At 35.9% G+C, this 21241-nt stretch overlaps 2 protein-coding genes across 3 annotated transcripts; both read left to right on the forward strand.

Annotated features, from left to right (window-relative positions):
• Positions 1-581: 581 nt before the first annotated feature.
• LOC120150217 (polyadenylate-binding protein RBP47B'-like) lies at positions 582-19562 on the forward strand. Of its 2 annotated transcripts, none has more exons than XM_039162907.1 (9): positions 582-765; positions 1638-2124; positions 3073-3146; positions 3221-3351; positions 17575-17671; positions 18453-18611; positions 18866-18966; positions 19052-19154; positions 19387-19562. In XM_039162907.1, the coding sequence occupies exons 1-8, from the start codon at positions 631-633 to the stop codon at positions 19137-19139; spliced, it is 1272 nt and encodes a 423-aa protein (XP_039018838.1). In that variant the 5' UTR covers positions 582-630; the 3' UTR covers positions 19140-19154; positions 19387-19562. The 2 variants fall into 2 exon arrangements, with proteins under 2 accessions (XP_039018838.1, XP_039018839.1); XM_039162908.1 differs by having other exon boundaries at positions 19416-19562.
• A 673-nt stretch (positions 19563-20235) lies between these two features.
• On the forward strand, positions 20236-20715 carry LOC120150408. The gene has a single exon (XM_039163091.1). The coding sequence runs from the start codon at positions 20267-20269 to the stop codon at positions 20624-20626; it is 360 nt and encodes a 119-aa protein (XP_039019022.1). The 5' UTR covers positions 20236-20266; the 3' UTR covers positions 20627-20715.
• Positions 20716-21241: the final 526 nt, after the last annotated feature.

The following is a 21241-nucleotide window of genomic DNA, read 5'->3' on the forward strand; positions in this document are numbered from 1 at the left end:
AACGACTATGGAGCCGAAGCAATTTAACATTTCACAAACAATAGGAAACATAAATAATAAGCAGCGTTCAAAATGTACGCTCTTGTAGGAGAAGAACAGTGACCGAAAACTCCTATAGGCGAATGCAGGAGCGAAAACTCCTATAGGCGAAATGCAGGAGCCATTAAACCTATCGTGGTGGTCGTTAAAGACCGGCTTAAGTCCCTAAGAAGAATATGCATGGGAAGCAGACCATTGAGAGAGTTTGTCAGTGAAGTTGGATCAGTTCCTGACGGATTCAGAGAAAAGGTGGCGCAAACAATATATGAGTTCAGAAGAATAATACCACCTTATCATTGAAAAAAAACCAAACCAGCAGTTATGTTTAGTTTTTAATGGCGGGTGACTAAACACAACGTTATGTATAGTTTTGAAAAAAAAAATAGTTAAGTGATTAAAACGGAACTAGAAAATATATAGATGACTAAATACATGGTTTACCCAAATAATCTTAGGTTTTAGTCGAGTATGGACTGAATATCAAAGTCGGTGTCAGAGAATCCATGGATTTAGTAAAATGATAAGAAAACCCATTAAGATTGATTTTGTCGATGGGGACTGGTAGTAGCCGCCCATAACTTTTGGTGAATTATGGCGACGATAACAGCACCACAACAGCACCACCATCCAACATCACTAGAGGAAGTCCGTACGCTTTGGATAGGAGATGTTCAGTCTTGGGTCGACGAGTCTTACCTCAACTCTTGCTTTGCACACACCGGCGAGGTTCCCAACATCTTTCTTTATCTCTAAATCATTCTGCGTTTTGTTCTTTCTGGTATTTGAATTAATCATTTTTTTACTATTTTGAATCTTATACTATACGTTGACAGTGAGGTTGATGAAGTATTAGTTTTTGTCATGTTCTTAAGATTCTTTGTTTTAAAGGAATACTATAAATCGATGTAATTTCCTATCAATAAATCGGTGTAATTTCCTATTAATAATCGTGTTCGATAACAATTCTATCAAATTATTGTAATTTAGTTGTGAAATCAAGAAGCTAAGAGTTGCCATTTATGCTTCAAAATTCTAACTTGAAAATATTTTAATTGTAATGGCACTAGAGGATCATGTATAAGAATCCCCCGAATCCACAAAGAAGGAACGAGAACATACATTTGAAAAGAGATGTGACAAGAACTGAATAGGGATTTTAGGGTGTGAAAGCAATTTGGTTGCTACTGAAAATGCTAGGGGACAATAGAGAGGTTTGTAATAACCAACACATTAATCATCCCAACTTGCTTTCTGCTTCGAGTATTTTCAATGAGCACACAGAAATGTATGTTAAGAATCTAACTAGTGCTTGGCGGATGATAGTGGAAGATTAAGAGGAGCTCTACTAGATTGTTGAATGTAGCTCGAATCTCCCTTGTTATACACACCCATTGTCAATGCAAGCTATTACAAAAGCTCTTGGAACTCTGTGGAACCTTTTGAGCAATAATTTGGTGAAGTTAAAGGTCAAGTAGCATCAGATGTTTTCGTATGACAATTTTTTCATATTCTATTTGTTTCCTTCTTTAAACTTGATCATTGTGGGCCTTCTAATAGATTCTGGGTTTGAAATGAACTATTATATTCACTCTCTGCAGCTAGTCTCAATAAAAATTATACGCAACAAGATCACTGGCCAGCCTGAGGGATATGGGTTTGTGGAGTTTGTTTCTCATCAAGCAGCAGAAAGGATACTTCAGAGTTACCATGGTACACCGGTGCCTGGAACTGATCAAATGTTTAGGTTAAATTGGGCATCCTTTGGCACTGGTGAAAGACGAACTGACCCTGGGCCTGAGCATTCTATTTTTGTTGGGGATTTGGCACCAGTTGTTACAGATTATCTATTGCAAGAGACCTTTCGTGCTCACTATCCATCTGTTAGAAGTGCCAAGGTTGTGATTGATCCAAGTACTGGACACTCAAAGAGTTATGGCTTTGTTAAATTTGCTGATGAGATGGAGAGAAATCGTGCTATGACTGAGATGAATGGTGTCTATTGCTCAACTAGAGCTATGCGTATTAGTGCAGCAACACCAAAGAAGAGCACTGCTGGTTTTCAGCAGCAATATGCTGTCGCAAAAGGTCATTCCTTTGATTAACTTTTTTCTGAAAGAAAACCATTGCAAGATTTATTATTTTCTTACTTGCTTCCAAAACCATGGCATCCTTCTGTTTTGTCCATACATTTTTCGCTATTTTGAGAATATTAGTATCCAACTCTATACATGTATACATACATACTTATGCATATACCAATATATATCACCAATCTGTTTATCGATAAAATAAGGCATACTACAATTCTTTCCTTTTTCATGGCAATTTAGATTTGTTGAATTATTTACTGTTTTGTCAGTTTGGTTGAGATGTGAACATAACATGTACATTTAGGGATGGCAATGGAGCAGGGGGTGGATGTTTCCAAATTCATCACCCCTCCATAGTTGGCATGCTTTGCCCCACCACCATCATGTTCTACTATGAATGTGTAATCTTAAAACCACTACCACCTCCACGGATGTTGGATACATCCATCCCTGAGCCACCTCTATTTGATTTTTGCTAGTTAATTCTAATAATTTAAAAAATTTAGTAAATTAAATATATAAGCATAATTTTTCAATTTTTTTCACAATTGTCTAAACATAAAAGAATTTAGTGTTTTTGTATTACTTTCACATTTTTATCATTTTAATAGTTATATATGTATAAAGGTAAAATGATAATTTCATATAGCGGGCGAGGTGGAGCGGGCCAAGCAATTATCACAACCGCTTGATACCTACTGTCTTAAAAAAATCTACCCCACCCTACACCTCTTGAATCCAGCAGACAGTTTGGGTTTTTCCATCCATATGCATACTTGTTTGGGGTGGATGTGCTAAGGAATTGGGTACTTTTGCTAATATTTGTCTGTGCATTGATCTTTGATACTTTAGCCATATTAGATATTGGGTATATGTATGTAAACTTATGCTGACATATGAGGGGTAGAAGTTCTAAAATACGTTTACCCTGGTTTTTATCCAGCTGTATATCCAGTTCCAACTTACACAACTCCTGCGCAAGTGCTTCCACCTGATAATGAGAATGCTAATACCACAGTAAGTGAGGTATACTTGAGTTATTTTAGAAATTATCTCTCATCATTTCGACTAACTATCATACTTTTTTGAAGATTTTTGTTGGCAACTTGGATCCAAATGTTACAGAAGAGGAATTGAAGCAATTTTTTTCAACAGTAGGAGAGATTGTCTATGCCAAGATTCCTGCAGCAAAAGGGTGTGGTTTTGTACAGTTTGCAACCAGGTAAAACCAACTCTAACCATGATTACATTAATTTTCTTGAACTGTTTTCCACTTTTTTTTTTTCTTTTCTTTCTTTTTTTGGGGGGGGGTGGGACTGGATAGGAGGTAATCATTTTATGATCTATATTGAATCATGACCTTACCTTTTTAACTTAAATTTCTTCGAGTTTCAGTTTTCCCTAAGTTGCAATGGCTCCTAAGAAAAACTTTGCTAACAACCAACTCCCAATATTTCTCTAGTTAATCCTGCAGTCAACTCTACTTCATCATCAAGCTTTGATGCCTTTGCTGATATTGATGGCTTTAGGTGTATATGCTCGTTTTTATCCGGGGCTAGATCGGAGTAGACCCGAAACTGAGCAATTGAAGGCCCAACTCAAGCCCACGTGAATACTCCCTAGAAAACTAAAAGCAGTTATCGGGTCAGTTTTCTTAATTTATCAGGAAGAAACTGTAAAAAAGGTGGGGGTCAGTTTTTGAAGGAACTGAGAAAACGGGGAGGGAAGATTGGAGCTGGGGGAGACCATTTTTTTAAGAGAAATGCACGAAAGATTGTCTGGATTGATTTTTTTTTTGTATTACACGACAGAACAGCAGATAAAAACAGTGAGTGTAAACATCATTTCCTCCCTTGTATTCAAAGATCAAGCAGTGTAACAGGGGTCTTCCCCATTTTCTTCGAAAGCAACAGAATATTTTGAGGAATTCATCATCACACTTTTCGATTTCTAAAGCGTGCGTGTGTGCATGTTTATTTTAAAAGCAAAGATATCAGAAAATTCCTTACATCAGCAGCAAAACATCGAACATAACAAAATCGAAGACAGAACCTGAGGAAAACAGAGGCAAATCCAGCAACAACAAAGCCATCAAAGCATTACTTATTTTTCAGAGGTAAATTGGTTCGATTTTGCTATTTAAATTTTTTAAATTTTCTTGTATACAGATTTATGTAAAATAAATAAAGCAAATAAAGAAAGGAAGCAAGGTAGTTTACCTCGGGGTCGAGCAGTGGAGAGATCGGAGTGTAAGGGTCTCGGGGTTTAGCGTATGTAACACGACGGGGCAGTGGTTAAGGGTGATTCGAAGCCTAGAGAGAGAGTCATCAAAGTTTCGTTGCCATGAGAGTGAGTTTGAGAAGGAGGCTATTGAGGAGAGAATGAGAGGGTTGAGAGGAAGGAGAGAACGGTGCCTCTGTGGGAGCTGAGAAGGTTTGCAAATAAGATTAGGATTACACCAAGGTGTTTTGTCTTAGGTTCAAAACGACGTAGCTTTGGGCGTTATCAAAACGGCGGCGTTTCGAGAGTTAAGAAAATTCAGCGAGTGATCCCTTTAGGTTTCAATAGCTCACAGTCTGGTCCTCAAGTTGATTTCTGGAATTTCCCTTTTTTAACTCTTAAGTTTACGCATATTATGTTTTGGTCTGTGTTATTGTTTTTAGTCTGGTTTTGTCATCATATTTTACACATATTTAATTTCAGTCCCGGATGTTTTGTCATTTAATTTTCGTTAGTTTTAGACATTGGATTTGCAATTTTCTTCCATGTTTCCTTTTAGTCTCACGTTTGTTTATGGTTTATGTTATTTTAATCCTTTTCAATTATTTTGTTTATATTTAAGGTACTAATGTTCGAGTTAATATGATTTAGTCCTTATTTAAATAAGCATGATTATTGTCCGAAATTTGTAGTTTGAGATGTTATATTTTCATTGAATGTTTTTAAGTCACATTTTTGCATTATTACATGATGATATATGCATAGTATATAATTTATAATTAAAACATATGTATATAATTTTTTGTATGCCATGTTGTATGATATTTTTAATTTTGTTTAATTGATTTTGGCATGACATCCTTTTTGCACAATTTGTATGATACCCTTATATGCATAACTCGACTTATAAATACATAATTGGACTAAGGGTAATACCCTTTTAATCTAAAATTGTCTTTTAGTGGCTTGTCTTAACTGATTAGAGGGCCGTTTTGACCATTTTAAATTAAAAGTGTATCCCGAAAGTGAAACCTAAAAAAATCGATTCGTCACCTAAAATTTGGGAACGAAAGAAAAGGAAATGTTCATTTATTTAAATTTTTTGAGAAAATGTTGTTACAACTCATATAAGATCTGGTCTCGATATTTTTAAATAATCAAACATTATTTATCTTTCTAAAACGACTCGGTAATTTTAATTTAATTTATTTGGGTACTTTTGAATGTTTTTTTTAAAATTTGTATATTTTTTTATGGGATCAAAAGCTAAATTAAGTTCGAATTTATAAAGTTCATTGCAAAGACGTTAATTAATCGACTAGGTACCGATTTACGGCGTTGTGGGGGTGCTAATCCTTCTTCACTCGTAATCGACTCTCGAACTCAATTTTGGTAATGCAGACTTTAACTTGTTGTTTTAATTAAAATTAAATTTTATTTAAAATAACAAAAATGTTTTTGGGTGCCCAATCACACCCTAATCAAAGATTGGTGGTGACTCTTCGAACTATATTTTTCTATTGTAAACGAAATCCCAAATTTTTCGAAACGAGAGGTTTTTTAAATTGTATTTGTTTTTAAATTAAAAATCAATTGAAAGAGGTAAATAAAAATTAATGTGGTTTTCAAGATCTCACCTTTAAAGAAAATCGTTTCAACAGCCTAGCGACTCTACTGTGAATCTTTTTTTTAGAGAGTCAGGCCGATAGTCGATTAATTAAGTGTATTTGCAATTGAAGGTTATAAATTCGTTCTAATTTGGTTTATGATCCCTTGTTTGGTTTTAAATGAATTTTTATTTGCATTTTGATGTTTAATTTAATTTACTAATAAATATTTGTACTGATTTGTTTGCTAATGGTTTCAGATTAATTGTGTGAATTTAGGAAATTTTGAGTGTATTTATTGTGTGTTTTTTTTTCTTTTCGCTTTTCCTCACACACTGCACAGTTGCATTTTCATGACATGAGCGAAAACCCGGCTCCGTCCTATTTAAGTAGGAGTGAGAGACTATGCCCTCGTGTGATTTTCACCTCCGCATGGCATAGTGGATCCCTCCTGGAGCTCACGCCTTATGGTCATCGTAATGGTAATCACCTCCGTATAGATTGAGGGTTCGGCAGCCCAAAGGGGCACCGACAAGGATAATTTGAGAACCTATTACTTTAGAACCGAACCCAGCATATAGTGAACATAGAGCCCGAATTTAGGTCGAGCCTAACCCGAACCTTAAGAGTCCCGTGAGGAGGGTACACAAGGAAAAGCTTTTCGAGTCATTTATTTTCATTTTTCGAATAAATGCATGCGAACTAGAAATCATGCGGTTAGGTTTATTTGTCAAGCAAGCATGCGAATTAGATATCATGTGGTTAGTGTTTTAATGTTCAAACAAAGTATAGGGGTAGATATCATGTTGGGTAGGATCTACTAAAGCATGATTGGGTAGCCAATATGTGAGGGTAGGTTTTATTTAATGATTATGATACTTATTATTGATATTATGTACACTAACCCATTTTTGTTCTATGTCTATTTTATTTTGATTTTATTGCATTCGCATCTTCATGTCATCACAAGGTGTTAATTCGCAAGTGATTGACTAATAAGAAGGTTGGTCATAATGAGACAAGAAATTCTCAACCATGTAGTCAAAACCGGGAGATCCAAAGATGTTCGACTGATCATGAAGAATGATATCCGCCGAATGAAGAAATCAAGTTGATTGAAGACTTCCTTTAATGGGGCAAAGGCCAAGATGTTGACTCAAGAGATAGATACAATCATACTAAGGAAAAGAAGACCATTCACAAAGATATGAAGACCACTTCGTATTGAAAGTAAACATAGAGACCTCAAGATTTAATTTAAGGACATCTGGCGTCATCAAAGGTGATAAAATACGGCGACAACTTTGGGTGCAATGTTAGATTCCATGAAGAGTACGGCTCAAGGAAACGAAGGAATGAATAATCACATTTATATTTTGACTACATGGTGTACTGAATTCTTGTTGTCTAAATGAATGTTGTTCTATGGTGGTCACTTTTGGAATTAACACCTTGTGCATTTGCATTTGCATTTGCATTCTTATTAGCTTCAATTTATTTATTTTGCTATTGTTGCTTTTTGTCCTTTTGTTATTTTATTTGTACTAACCTGTTTTTTATGTTGTTTTTCTCTTTGTCCGCATTGCATGATCATGACATATTCAAAAGGTGTTGATTTGTGAGTGATCATCATAGTAAAAGGTTTCATGACAGACAAGGGGTTTCGTGATCAAACAGATTATAACATAGTCAAGAAATGGCATTCTGAGAAAGCTTCGAAAATAGTGGAGAGTTATGCACACAAAGATCATATGAGCACAAGGAGATAAGAGAGATAAAAGAGAAAATGTCCAAGATGATGGATATAATAGATGTTTTGTCCAAAGGAAGAGAGACTTTTACAAAAGAAAAGAAAGAAATCAATGAAAACAATCTCCAGGTGTCAAATACGCAAGGGACTACTTTAGAACCTGTTGATTCTAGTTAGTATGAGAAATCACGCACAATCATTGTTTGTATCAACAAGTTGTTTGGAAATGCCAAGGAAATAGTGGCAACTATAGAAGTTCAGAAGGATAAAAAGAAGACATGCAGTAAGAACTCGTTGGTGTTTGATAGTTTACTTCCAACATCAAGGGAAATAAAACTGGAAACTCCAATTCAACCCAAGTTGAGAGGTGGCTCTCGTTGTGATTCCATCCCAATATAATATAAGAAATTGTATGATGAACTGTTAGAAGCCCAAGAAGTGGCCCCGCATTATGTGAAACCTTTGCAGCCTCCATATCCAAGTTGGTATGACGTCAACGTTCGTTGTGAATATCATGCTGGGATTCAAGGACATTCTATTGAGAATTGTTCTACCTTCAGACGTCGAGTCTAACTTCTACTAGATCATGGAGTATTGGAGTTTGAATTGAAAAGACAACCTAGTTTGGTAACAGATTATCTTGTTGGGTTCGAACCAAAAGTGACCAAAGGTAAGAGTATTAGTGAGGACATCCAAGAAGAAGATTGTTTGCCAAAGTACGGAGCTCAGATTCGTCATTTAAGAAGTGAAAATGATAAATTGAGCAGAGAGATGGAAGCCATACGAGATGATTTTCAAAGGATCAATCAAGCTTTTAAATTTGTTGGTATAAGAAATGTCCCAGATGAGTGGATAACAGGAGTCGCTAAACTGAAGAATGACGCTGAACAGTGGAGAAGGAATTGTAAAGTGCAAGAAGGTCGAGCCGAGAAGTTTTCTCATGATTTACAAATTGAAGAAAAAAGACGCAATATAACTGTTGATAATTTGGGAAGATATCAGGCCGAAATTCAGACGTTGAACAGATCCATTGCCAATATGGAAATCTCATATCAGCGCCACAAGTGGGAGACTGATGCTGAGCTAGAAGCCGTTAGAGCCAAGAACAAGAAGTTGATTAAGATTGTGGATGATTGTAGTGATCTTATACAAGAGCTTCACAACCAAAATGACTTTCTTACAAGGAAGATTCAACAGCAGTGTCTACAGCTCCGAGAATCAGCACTCAAGATAGAGAAAAGAGACAACATCATGAAAGAAGATATGACCCAAGCAAACAATGTGGCTCAGAAATGGGTTGATTTAGCTGGCTTTACAAGAGAATTGAAGCAGATTGACAACTCGACCCCCGAGCATGAGTGGAAATTAAATTGGCTTTTGAAGGAGATAGAAAAGTTCGGAGTGAAAGCTGTCCATTATATGTAAAGTTTGTTTGATGTACCGAGACCTTTGTGTTCAATGAAAGTTGTTTTAAGATGGTCACTCTGTAATGACACCTTTTGTATTTGCATTTGGCATTTGCATTTGCGTTACATGTATTTATTTAAGCATTTTACACGCATTAATTATAAAAACACATAAATAATTTATGGAAGGTTATGTGACAGTAATAACAAGATCATCCATTAATACTACTTCCTCATCGTCATGAATAAGCAAATGGAAACAATGGAGCAATCTCATAAGGGATTACAAGATTAGTTGCAAGAGTAGTTAGTCGGGTCACAACAAGATACGGGGGATCAAGCATCGGGTTCTTTGCAATGCGTATCGAATCAAATGATCCAGGTACTGGTACCACAGGCTGCTGATAAAGAGAAAATAGAGGATAAAGGAAATCAATCTCATCAGACTGGTACATCAAGAGTGATAATTTGCCCTAGAGCGTCTAACTCAGACCTAGGGATAAGCCTCGTCAATTTTGAGCAATTTGAAGACAAATTCAGGTGGTTGAATGAAGCCATTAAAGATATGAAGGTTGTTAATGCCCCTCACAAGGAGTTAGAAGCTAGAGAACTCAGTTTGGTCCCTGATTTGGTCATCCCACATGAATTTAGGGTGCCTAATTTTGAGAAATATGATGGCACTAGTTGTCCCCTAATTCATCTGAAGATGTTTTGTAAAAAGATGGAAAGGTACCTAAATAATGACAATCTGTTGATTCATTACTTCCATGATAGTCTTGCTGGGCCAGCTGTAGTATGGTATAACCGTTTGAACAAAGAACAGATCAAGACATGGGTTAACTTAGTTGATGCTTTTATGGGGCAATATCAATATGTTAAAGGCTTAGCCCCAAAACGTCATGACCTTCAAAGGATAAGAATGAAAGCTACTGAGAGTTTTAAAGAATATGCCCTAAGATGGAGAGGAGTGGCAGCACAAGTTCAGCCTCATTTGTTAGAAGAAGAAATATCATATATGTTTCATGAATCTCTTCCAGCTCATTTCTTTGAGTTAATGTTGGGAAAGTTGACGAATAACTTCAAGGATCTTATGATAGTTGGGGAGTTAATTGAGGATGCAATCAACAAAGGAAACTTGAAAGACACTTCCAAACGTTCAATTGATCAAAAGGAAAAAGATGATGAGGTGAATGAATGTCACATCCATAGCTCCCACAACCGTAAACGAAAAGGGGCAGCATGTTACTCGAGACGTCTAAAAAAAGTCCCAAGATCGAAAAATGCTTTGAAAGTGTTCCAAACTCCTATTTTAGATCTGTATCCTCATTTGATTGAAGGTTAATACCTCACACCGAGGCCAGTGAAAGTGTAACCAGACCCTTCTGCTCACAGCTATGATCAAGATAGTGTATGTGATTTCCACTTGGGGGCATTAGGGCATTCTACAGGGAATTGTAGGCCGCTGTTAAAGGAGATAGAGATGCTTGTGGAAAATGGGACATTGACACAAGAATTGGTGAAACGGTGGATGACGAGCTCGAGTGGGGCATCAGAGCACATAATGTAGCATCCGTTTGGGTCAGGTGTTGTTACGTTAGATGAGTAATGGGTCATCCTAGGTAGGAAGAGATCATTTCATTCTATCATGAAGCTTTATTCCATTTGCAACATCATGTTTGAACTTGTTTTTCATCATTTCTCAGTTTTTTATAATGATGTTTAAATAAATTCATGTTACTTTGAGGATGGTGAGCATTGAATCGATTTGCAACTTGAAATTCTTTGAATATCAACTGAATTAAAAACTCTGTAAATGGTCAGAGTTATTATTCTTTGACAAGGTGACAAGGTTGAAACCTGATAAAACAAGGACCTTGACCTTATCCTCGGAAGATACAATCGAACACTATACTTTTTTCTTGCAAGGACCGATATAGTCTTCTCCTATTATAAGGGAATGAACAAGAGGCTTGGTATTCAGGTATGCATAGGAACGGACAACATGAGGCATCTTTTGTTTATGATGTTACAAAACTAACTAGATTTCACTTCTGTTGATGACGTTCAATGATGATTATGATCTTTACAGATGGAATAGTCGAGTAGGTGAATCTAGTTTAGGTCAGTTGCTTGGAAATTGAACTCTAACAATGAGATTTTCTGACTTTCAACAACACCTAGACTATGACAGGTTCTTCTTGACAAGCTTAAGAAATTGGATCCGTATACCCAGATTATAATATTATATGTATACAATAAAGCTTGAGCTGTCCCTCTAGAGCAATTGGTTAAACCCCCGGGCTTTATGGATAGAATTAAGCTAGCTTGATAAAAGTGATTATATTATATGTATACAATAAAGCTGAGCTATTCCGCTAAAGCAATTGGTTATAGAAGAAACTCGAAAGCCCTGGCTTTATGAATATATTATATTCAAACCATGACCTTGATCGGGTACTTGGCAATTCGGTGTATGCTCCACTATGATTGTCAATTCAAAGACTTCGTGATAAGATGAACCCTTCAGCTAGCCCGATAAAGGCAAATTACAATAAAGCTGATTTCAGCTAGCCAAACAATGGCAAATTAAATCAATTTTATGAATAAGGAGATTCGGTAAAAATGGACTAAGGGAGTTAAGGAACACCTGTTATAGTCAATATCACACTAGCACTCAGGAATTTCATTTTTAGACCGATATTTCTGCACTACCTTTGTTAGAGAAGTCTACGAGGCTTGAACAAATGGAAGATTTCAGAGAACTGAAACAGAAGTGTTCTAGAAAGTCTAGTAATGGATTATGCTGGTTGTGTCATTTTGTCTACATCCGATTAAAATACTAAGCCAAGAAAGAGGTACATATTAAAATATTCACGATGATCGAGAGGGAAATGAAATTTTTGTGGACGAAACAATATAAAATAAGAAGCCAACCTGAAGCCAACCCATCAATTTTGACACTTGTCAAAGAGCTATAACTTTGAAAACATTAAAGAAGGTATTGATTCTTTTGATATTCTGTGAACTCATGTTTATGATTTGATTCGATTGTGAGCCTGAACTGAGGGGTAATGTTTATAAAATTCTTTCATTTTTTTATCCCTAAAATAAGAGAAAGGGGAAAAACATTTTAAAACAGGACAGTCTCGAATGTGAAAAGGTCCTTGAAGCTGGAAAGATTCATTCTGCCTCTGTTGTAGAAAAAATAAATGATGCCAAAATAGTGAAACATTTCACAGTATTGAAAGCTAGTGGTCTGGGAGATTAGAAGGACTGAAGAATAAAACTTGTGACATTTCCTTGTGACGTTGTCAATAACCCATTAAAAAGAAGATGATATCATTATTCAGAAAGGGCACATAATACAACTTGTATAAAATGCAAGACATTTTGTTAGAAAAATTGGTCACTTCTGAAGTGTTTGTGACAATGTGAAGAGGCGCCTTCAAACTACTTGAAAACACTACTATGTAGTGACACCAGAATGAGAACATTCAAGTTAGGATATGTTGGGCACGAAGAAATCCATGAGTATCCACTTTGGGGCATGACCAGAAACCCAAATCATGTTGGGATGACATGATTCAGACCAAGAAGATATTGAGAATGAGTCTCACAACTTGAAGTGTTAGGGGAAGACCATGAATTTGAGCAGAGCTTACCTTGTAAAGTAAATCAACCGAGCATCAATCAATGGCAGAGTCCTGAAAGAACAACTCAGAAAGCGTAATTGAGCCAAGGTCGGAAATGGGGCAACACAGTGGTATTTCTGATCATAGCAAGAAGTTGAGAGAGAAAGTGATTTCTCTGAAATGAAGATAGAAAACGAAGACAACAAGAAGATAGAAGAAGATCAGAAGGCTCTTCAAAAATGCAAGTTGGAAATTGTGAGTTGTTATACGGATATTTAAAGCAAACCCCGGAGATGAATGATCAAGTAGAAGAAGGCTAAGTTCGCCACTTTGAATTCAAATGAAGATTGAATCGATATTTATGCATTCATGAGAAAATCATTTGCATAAAAGAAAATGCATTACACTGATACATTTCATTGCATTCGTGTTTCATGCATAAACACATGGTTTTGACAGATCTTCCAGTGAAAAGAGAAGATGCAGGATGTTAAAATCCCAATAATTGAATGGTAGAAGTTAAACATCAAATACAGGGAATCATGTTTAGAGAAGCAGAACCTGAGGAAAGCAGGGGTCAATCTGTAGAGGAAGCATTACTTTGAAGCGAGGAACGAGGCCCGACCTTTAAGTCATTTTATGAAGTGAAATGAGAAGGATTTCTCATTAAAATATGAAATTTGAGATTTTGAAAAATAAGTAAGGTTTCTTACCCAGTAAACAATTTAAGTCCTTTGGACCATCAGTAAGTCTTTCGAGCATGATGATGAAATCCTTCGGGTCATCTATAAGCCTTTAAAGCAAGATGATAAGTCCTTCGGGCCATCCATAAGACCTTCGGGTAGGATGTTTTCACATGAGTTTGAAAAATAAGAAAGTGATGTTTTAAGAAAATGAAACATTTGAAAACTAAAAAGGATTTTTCCCCAAAATTTCGCACTTAGTAAGTCCTTCGGGCCATCAATAAGTCTTTCGAGCATGATGCTTAAATTCTTAGGGCCATCAGTAAGTCTTTCGAGCATGATGATTAAATCCTTAGGGTAATTTATAAGCCTTCACGGAAGATTAGTGAAGCAAACCCATCAGTAAGTGCCATCAGTAAGTCTTTCGAGCATGATGATGAAGTCCTTCGGGCCATCAGTAAGTCTTTCGAGCATGATGATGAAGTCCTTCGGGCCATCAGTAAGTCTTTCGAGCATGATGATTAAATCCTTTGGGTAATTTGTAAGCCTTCACCGAAGAGTAGTGAAGCAAATCCATCAGCAAGTCTTTCGAGCATGATGATTAAATCATTCGGGTCATTTGTAAGTCTTTCGAGCAAGATGATAAGTCTTTCGGGCCATTTTAAGCCTTCTCGGAAGAGTGTTAGAGCAAACATCAGATCATTAGATGTGGGAGGAAAGTGAAGGTTCTCAAGTACAAAGAAGAGGATCAATTGATTAAAAGGAAATGCGCACGAGGAGTCATTAACCAATTCAAAGTCCCAGGAAGAGATATGTTCAGATGGCAGTCGAGTACTAGAAGATTCTTATATCTAGTTGTTGCGAGACAAGCTCCCGCAAGAGAAATGGATTCTCAAAGATTCTCTTAAATTCTAAATTTTTCGAGTATAATGTTTTTCAAATCTTCAAGCATACATTAATAAGTGGAAATGTTTGATTTTCAGGTTTAACCTTCGAAGTTGAGCCTTCATGGAAGAATAGTGAAGCAAAATCACACCAGAAGATTGTTCGAGTTCTACTCCTTGAAGCAAGAGGGAGCGAACCCGTAGGCAGAAGATTGTTCGAGTTCTACTCCCTGAAGCAAGAGGGAGAGAACTCGTAGGCAGAAGATTGTTTGAGTTCTACTCCCTGAAGCAAGAGGGAGCGATCCCGTAAGCAGAAGATTGTTCGAGTTCTACTCCCTGAAGCAAGAAGGAGCAAACTCGTAAATAGAAGATTATTCGAGTTCTACTCCCTGAAGCAATAGGGAATTTTTAGAAGATTGTTCGAGTTCCTTAATCCCTGAACAAGAGGGAGCGGACACATCATTCAAAGATTTTTCAAGTATCACTTATCTCGACGTAACAATAGAGTGATTTAATCTTTTGAAGTTTTTATGACCGGACAAACTCGACCATCTTTTGATATTTGCTCTATTTTTGTTGTACGACAATGAGCAAAGAGGGGCAGCTGTAGATGCTCGTTTTTATCCGGGGCTAGATCGGAGCAGACCCGAAGCTAAGCAATTGAAGGTCCAACTCAAGCCCACGTGAATACTCCCTAGAAAACTAAAAGCAGTTATCGGGTCAGTTTTCTTAATTTATCAGGAAGAAACTGTAAAGAAGGTGGGGGTCAGTTTTTAAGGAACTGAGAAAACGGGGAGGGAAGATTGGAGCCGGGGGAGACCATTTTTTTAAGAGAAAGGCACGAAAGATTGTCTGGATTGGGTTTTTTTTGTATTACACAACAGAACAGCAGATAAAAACAGTGAGTGTAAACAATATTTTCCCCCTTGTATTCAAAGATAAAGCAGTGTAACAGGGGTCTTCCCCATTTTCTTCGAAAGCAACAGAATATTTTGAGGAATTCATCATCACTCTTTTTCGATTTCTAAAGCGTGCGTGTGTTCGTGTTTATTTTAAAAGCAAAGATATCAGAAAATTCCTTACAGCAGCAGCAAAGCATCAGACATAACAAAATCGAAGACAGAACCTGAGGAAAACAGAGGCAAATCCAGCAACAACAAAGCCATCAAAGCATTACTTATTTTTCAGAGGTATATTGGTTCGATTTTGCTATTTAAATTTTTAAATTTTCTTGTATACAGATTTATGTAAAATAAATAAAGCAAATAAAGAAAGGAAGTAAGGTAGTTTACCTCGGGGTCGAGCAGTGGAGAGATCGTAGTGTAAGGGTCTCGGGGTTTAGCGTATGTAGCACGGCGGGGCAGTGGTTAGGGGTGATTCGAAGCCTAGAGAGAGAGTCATCAAAGTTTCGTTGCCATGAGAGTGAGTTTGAGAAGGAGGCTATTGAGGAGAGAATGAGAGGGTTGAGAGGAAGGAGAGAATGATGCCTCTGTGGGAGCTGAGAAGGTTTGCAAATAAGATTATGATTACACCAAGGTATTTTGTCTTAAGTTCAAAATGACGTAGCTTTGGGCGTTATCAAAACGGCGACGTTTCGAGAGTTAAGAAAATTCAGCGAGTGATCCCTTTAGGTTTCAATAGCTCGCAGTCTGGTCCTCAAGTTGATTTCTGGAATTTTCCTTTTTTAACTCTTAAGTTTACGCATATTATGTTTTGGTCCTTGTGTTATTTGTTTTTAGTTTCTAGTTTTGTCATCATATTGTACACATATTTAATTTCAGTCCCGGATGTTTTGTCATTTAATTTTCGTTAGTTTTAGACATTGGATTTGCAATTTTCTTCCATGTTTCCTTTTAGTCTCACGTATGTTTATGGTTTATGTTATTTTAATCCTTTTCAATTATTTTGTTTATATTTAAGGTACTAATGTTCGGGTTAATATGATTTAGTCCTTATTTAAATAAGCATGATTATTGTCCAAAATTTGTAGTTTGAGATGTTATATTTTCATTGAATGTTTTTAAGTCACATTTTTGCATTACATGGTGATATATGCATAGTATATAATTTATAATTAAAACATATGTATATAATTTTTTGTATGTCACGTTGTATGATATTTTTAATTTTGTTTAATTGATTTTGGCATGACATCCTTTTTGCACAATTTGTATGATACCCTTATATGCATAACTCGACTTATAAATACATAATTGGACTAAGGGTAATACCCTTTTAATCTAAAATTGTCTTTAGTGGCTTGTCTTAACTGATTAGAGGGCCGTTTTGACCATTTTAAATTAAAAGTGTATCCCGAAAGTGAAACCTAAAAAAATCGATTCGTCACCTAAAATTTGGGAACGAAAGAAAAGGAAATGTTCATTTATTTAAATTTGTATATCTTTTTTATGGGATCAAAAGCTAAATTAAGTTCGAATTTATAAAGTTCATTGCAAAGACGTTAATTAATCGACTAGGTACCGATTTACGGCGTTGTGGGGGTGCTAATCCTTCCTCACTCGTAACGGTCTCCCGAACTCGATTTTGGTAACGCAGACTTTAACTTGTTGTTTTAATTAAAATTAAATTTTATTTAAAATAACAAAAATGTTTTTGGGTGCCCAATCACACCCTAATCAAAGATCGGTGGCGACTCTTCGAACTATATTTTTCTATTGTAAACGAAATCTCAAATTTTTCGAAACGAGAGGTTTTTTAAATTGCATTCGTTTTTAAATTAAAAATCAATTGAAAGAGGTAAATAAAAATTAATGTGGTTTTCAAGATCTCACCTTTAAGGAAAATCTTTTCAACATTAGGAAAATACAAGCTCTTTCTGAAATATTCATAGAAAAACTTCAAGATACATAGATTTGGAGGACTTGGATTTTCTCCATTGAAAATTATAGTTCATAGAAAAACTTAAAGATACATAGATGTTGAGGAAGGTCTTAAGAAGATTTAGTTGAAGAAAAGGATCAAAGGATATTCTTTATTTTTAAATGTCAACTTATGATAAATAAAATTGTCATTTTGACAAGAAACTTGTGAATAGACATTTTACAGTTTCCTTTCCCATTATACAAACAACTGTTATATAAACCCCGGAAGGGAGATGAAAGATTTAGCTGTATAAATAGTAAAATGGATTGGTAGAGTGCCCTTTATCTTGGTGTTGTATATTAGTCAAAATTTTCAATTGTCTTTCCTTCGTCGAATATAATGCCTAATAGCTTTTGACTTTTACTATCTGTCATCCGTAGGGCATCTGCTGAAGAAGCCATACATAGGATGCAGGGGCAAATGATTGGTCAACAAGTTGTTTGCATTTCCTGGGGTAGGAGCCCAACAACAAAGCAGGTGATATTTCTTTGGTAACAAATTCACAATTTGATTTAATTTTTTTAGCTCAGCCACGGTTAGTAGAAACATTACAACAAGCACACAAGATTCAAATCCTTTTAATGAAATTATAGAACACCTAAATTAAAAGAAAATGCAAGTTTGCACCTAAAGATAAGCAGCCTAGAAACACCTGAAAGCAACGAAATTCTAAAGCAAATTCACTCCATAAAAGCACCCCAAGTTCAATTATAGAAAAACCAAGCACAATAAGAGAACAAAACACAGAATTGCACCAAAAATCATAATCGAGCACGCTCCTTGAATCACAAAACATGAGCAGCAATTAACCTCCTTAGCAAACTCCAATAAGCCAAATGCTATTATTAGACTGACATCGAGAAATCCCCTCAAGGTATTAGCTTGCAAAAATAAGATTAATCTCGATGATCTTCATTGAGCAACTTCCCATGCCATCTCCTACCCTTACAAATATATCAACACAAATGACATGAGCTTCCTATCACCCACACTCACATTCAAGAAACATCCTTTCATCCTTAATGGAAAAATCTAAAAAGAGAAAAGCTGTTATTTTTTGTAAAAATAGGATAAAATGGACAGTGAATGAATTTATATAGTAATAATAGCTCTTTTATTGTCTTATATATTATTTAAACCACTATTTCAGTTTAGGTTTAGATGAGTCTGGTGTCTATGGTCAATATTCTTTTTGAGGCAACTATTTAAGTTTGTTTTGCTTGCTTTGATTGATAATATTTGGCATTACTTAATTTAGGACCTACCTGGTGCCTGGGGTACACAAGTTGATCCGAATCAGTGGAGCACCTACTATGGTTATGGACAAGGTTATGATGCTTATGGTTATGGAGCTACCCAGGATCCCTCTTTGTATGCATATGGTGCATATGTCGGATATGCACAATATCCTCAACAGGCAAGAGGTTTTGAATATTAGCTTAGCATTGTATATAAGAATTTTCCATTAATGTTGTCTCATAAAATGTTGTGTTTGTATAAATATTTTTCTGTGTACAGTTGCTGTCATTGTTTTCTAAATTTGAACATGTTGGTAATTACATTAAAGAATGAACAATGATATAGGTTCACAGTGTAAAATCTGTTCCAGTAATTTGAATGAAACCTAAGTGTGCTTACAATTTACTGCTAGATTAATGATTTGATTTGCAGGTTGAAGGTTCTCAAGAAATGGCAGCTATGACAAGTGCCGTTCCAGGTATCGAACAAAGCGATGAGTCATATGATCCATTGGCTACGCCTAATGTTGATAAGGAAAAGTTCATTTCCTGCTCTATGATAAAAATCTGGGTTAATTTTTTCTTGGAAAACTAATTCAACTCTGATTGTTACTTCCAGGTTGAATGCTACCTACCTCTCTGTTCATGGAAGTGCCATATTAGGTCGGTCCTTATGGCTGAGAACTTCCTTCTCGCCGCAAGCTTGAACCTCTTCTTTCCCCATCTCTTATGCGTGGCCGATCATCCGCATTTCTTGTGATCACATGCATCGTTCGCGCATTTATTCTGTAGTAAATCTTCCAGCATGAGATGAGAAAAAATGAAGGATTTCTAAAGCCTGGTGTTCTCTGCTCGCATTCGGCACAATTGTAATTCCATGGAATGCCCTCATGATGAATATCGACATGTTAATAGATTGTTTAGCTTTTACAATTTGTTTAGACATTTTTCCAGAACTGGTCCCTGTATGTTTTGTTGCGTAGATTAGGAGAGAATATAGCATCGATTCAAGGTGGACTGCCCTTTGTTGATAAAAAGAACGTTGGCTCTTTTTGCAACGTGTGTGAATGAAGAACAGCTGAAATACCTGACAAAATGATGAAAATATATGGTATTTAGTTTTTTTTTATCTATGCTGGTCCATATATGCATATATATTGTGAATCTGCGATAAAAATCGCGGAGGAATGCATTTGTTGGCAGATAGTGGTTTTGTATGTCTGCACAATTCATTTTTACAATCACATCCAAGTAAAATATGATGTCAAACGGAGGAGTATATATACACATATTTGCAGTTACTTTTTTTTCTAATTTTTTCCCATATCCTATTTGATTTGATAAACACTCGTATTATACGTTCAAAACATTTTTAACTAATTGATAATATATATACATTCTACTAATTTAACTGTTCGAACTCATAATTATTCTTTTGTAGCACTAATGCCTATTGATAAGTTCATGTCATACATTTCTATTTCCTTACCAAAACCCAAGTTTCGATTGCTTCAATTTAGAAAATAATAAAATCCTTTATTTCCTTAAACAATAATATTAATAATAATAAGACAGCTGTAGCTGCCCCCTCACAGGACACTTTTAATAAAACAAAACAAAAATCAAATACCAATATATCTATATTTTCCTTTACGTGAGATAATTTTCTTTTTACGTACACTGTGACATCTGATTTTACCAATTATACATCCAATTTTCCCATTAAAACAAATACTCATTGCAAAACTTCTGCTATAAATGCATACTTAGACAATGCTAAATCACCACCAATCCCTTTTCCAAAGCTATAATCATTCTCATTTGACCATATTCCATGGAAGCAGCAACATCAAAAACCCTCATGTTTTGGATAGCCGCCGTCACCTGCTGCATAGCCGCAGCGTCGTCAGCGGTGGTTCCATCGGGATCGACAGAGAAAACCCAAGATCTCGGGGGATGCCTGTTGTCGCTGACGAGTGTAAAAGGCTGCGTTGAGGCAATCGAGGAGGCTGTTTCGTTCAAGAAGTTTGATGAACTCCAACAGGAATGCTGCAAAGCCATCACTCTGCTGGGCGATAACTGTTGGCCCATTCTTTTTCCCGATCAACCTATCGTCCCTCTCTTGCTTAAGGCCGTTTGCAAGCTTTTAGGGGACGCTGAGAAAGTTGCAGAAGCACCATCACCTTATTACTAGTTTCATATTTGCAAGTGCAATTATTATCATATCTTATGGTTTTTGTCTTCTTTTTATTTTGTCATGTTTATGGGTTGTTATAAATTAAAGCTTTGTACATATGTTTGATTATTCACTGAAATAAATAAGATTTAAGGTGTGTGAAGACTCTCAATTGGCCTCCCCGAGTAAACCTCGCAGCAGGTCCCAGCGCCATTCACCATTTGGTGGTACCATCTTCTGGACGGTAACTCGGTTAGAAGATGCCTCCATTCCATCAGCTGATATTAATACTTTAAAGACTTAATCATAGCGCTTTAAAAATGGAAGACCAATTTAAAATATGAGTTATAATTTGAGGAACACAATTAACCCATTTAAAAATATTCAGATTTCGTTTTAGTATTTTATCGAAACGAAGACAGAAAGTCGTTGGGAGTTGTTTAACATTTCATCCTAGTTAATGATATTGACGTGTAATCTAACAATCAAATGATAGGAGTGAAGATACTAATTTTTTTTTACTCATTTTATTATTATTATAATTATTATAATTATTATTATTATAATTATTATTATTAAAAAATAATTACAAACAGGCCCAGATTGGACCGGCCCAATTACAAAGGACCCAAC

Source organism: Hibiscus syriacus, unplaced genomic scaffold, assembly GCF_006381635.1.
Source record: "Hibiscus syriacus cultivar Baekdansim isolate YM2019G1 unplaced genomic scaffold, ASM638163v2 tig00111022_pilon, whole genome shotgun sequence".
NCBI lineage: Eukaryota > Viridiplantae > Streptophyta > Magnoliopsida > Malvales > Malvaceae > Hibiscus > Hibiscus syriacus.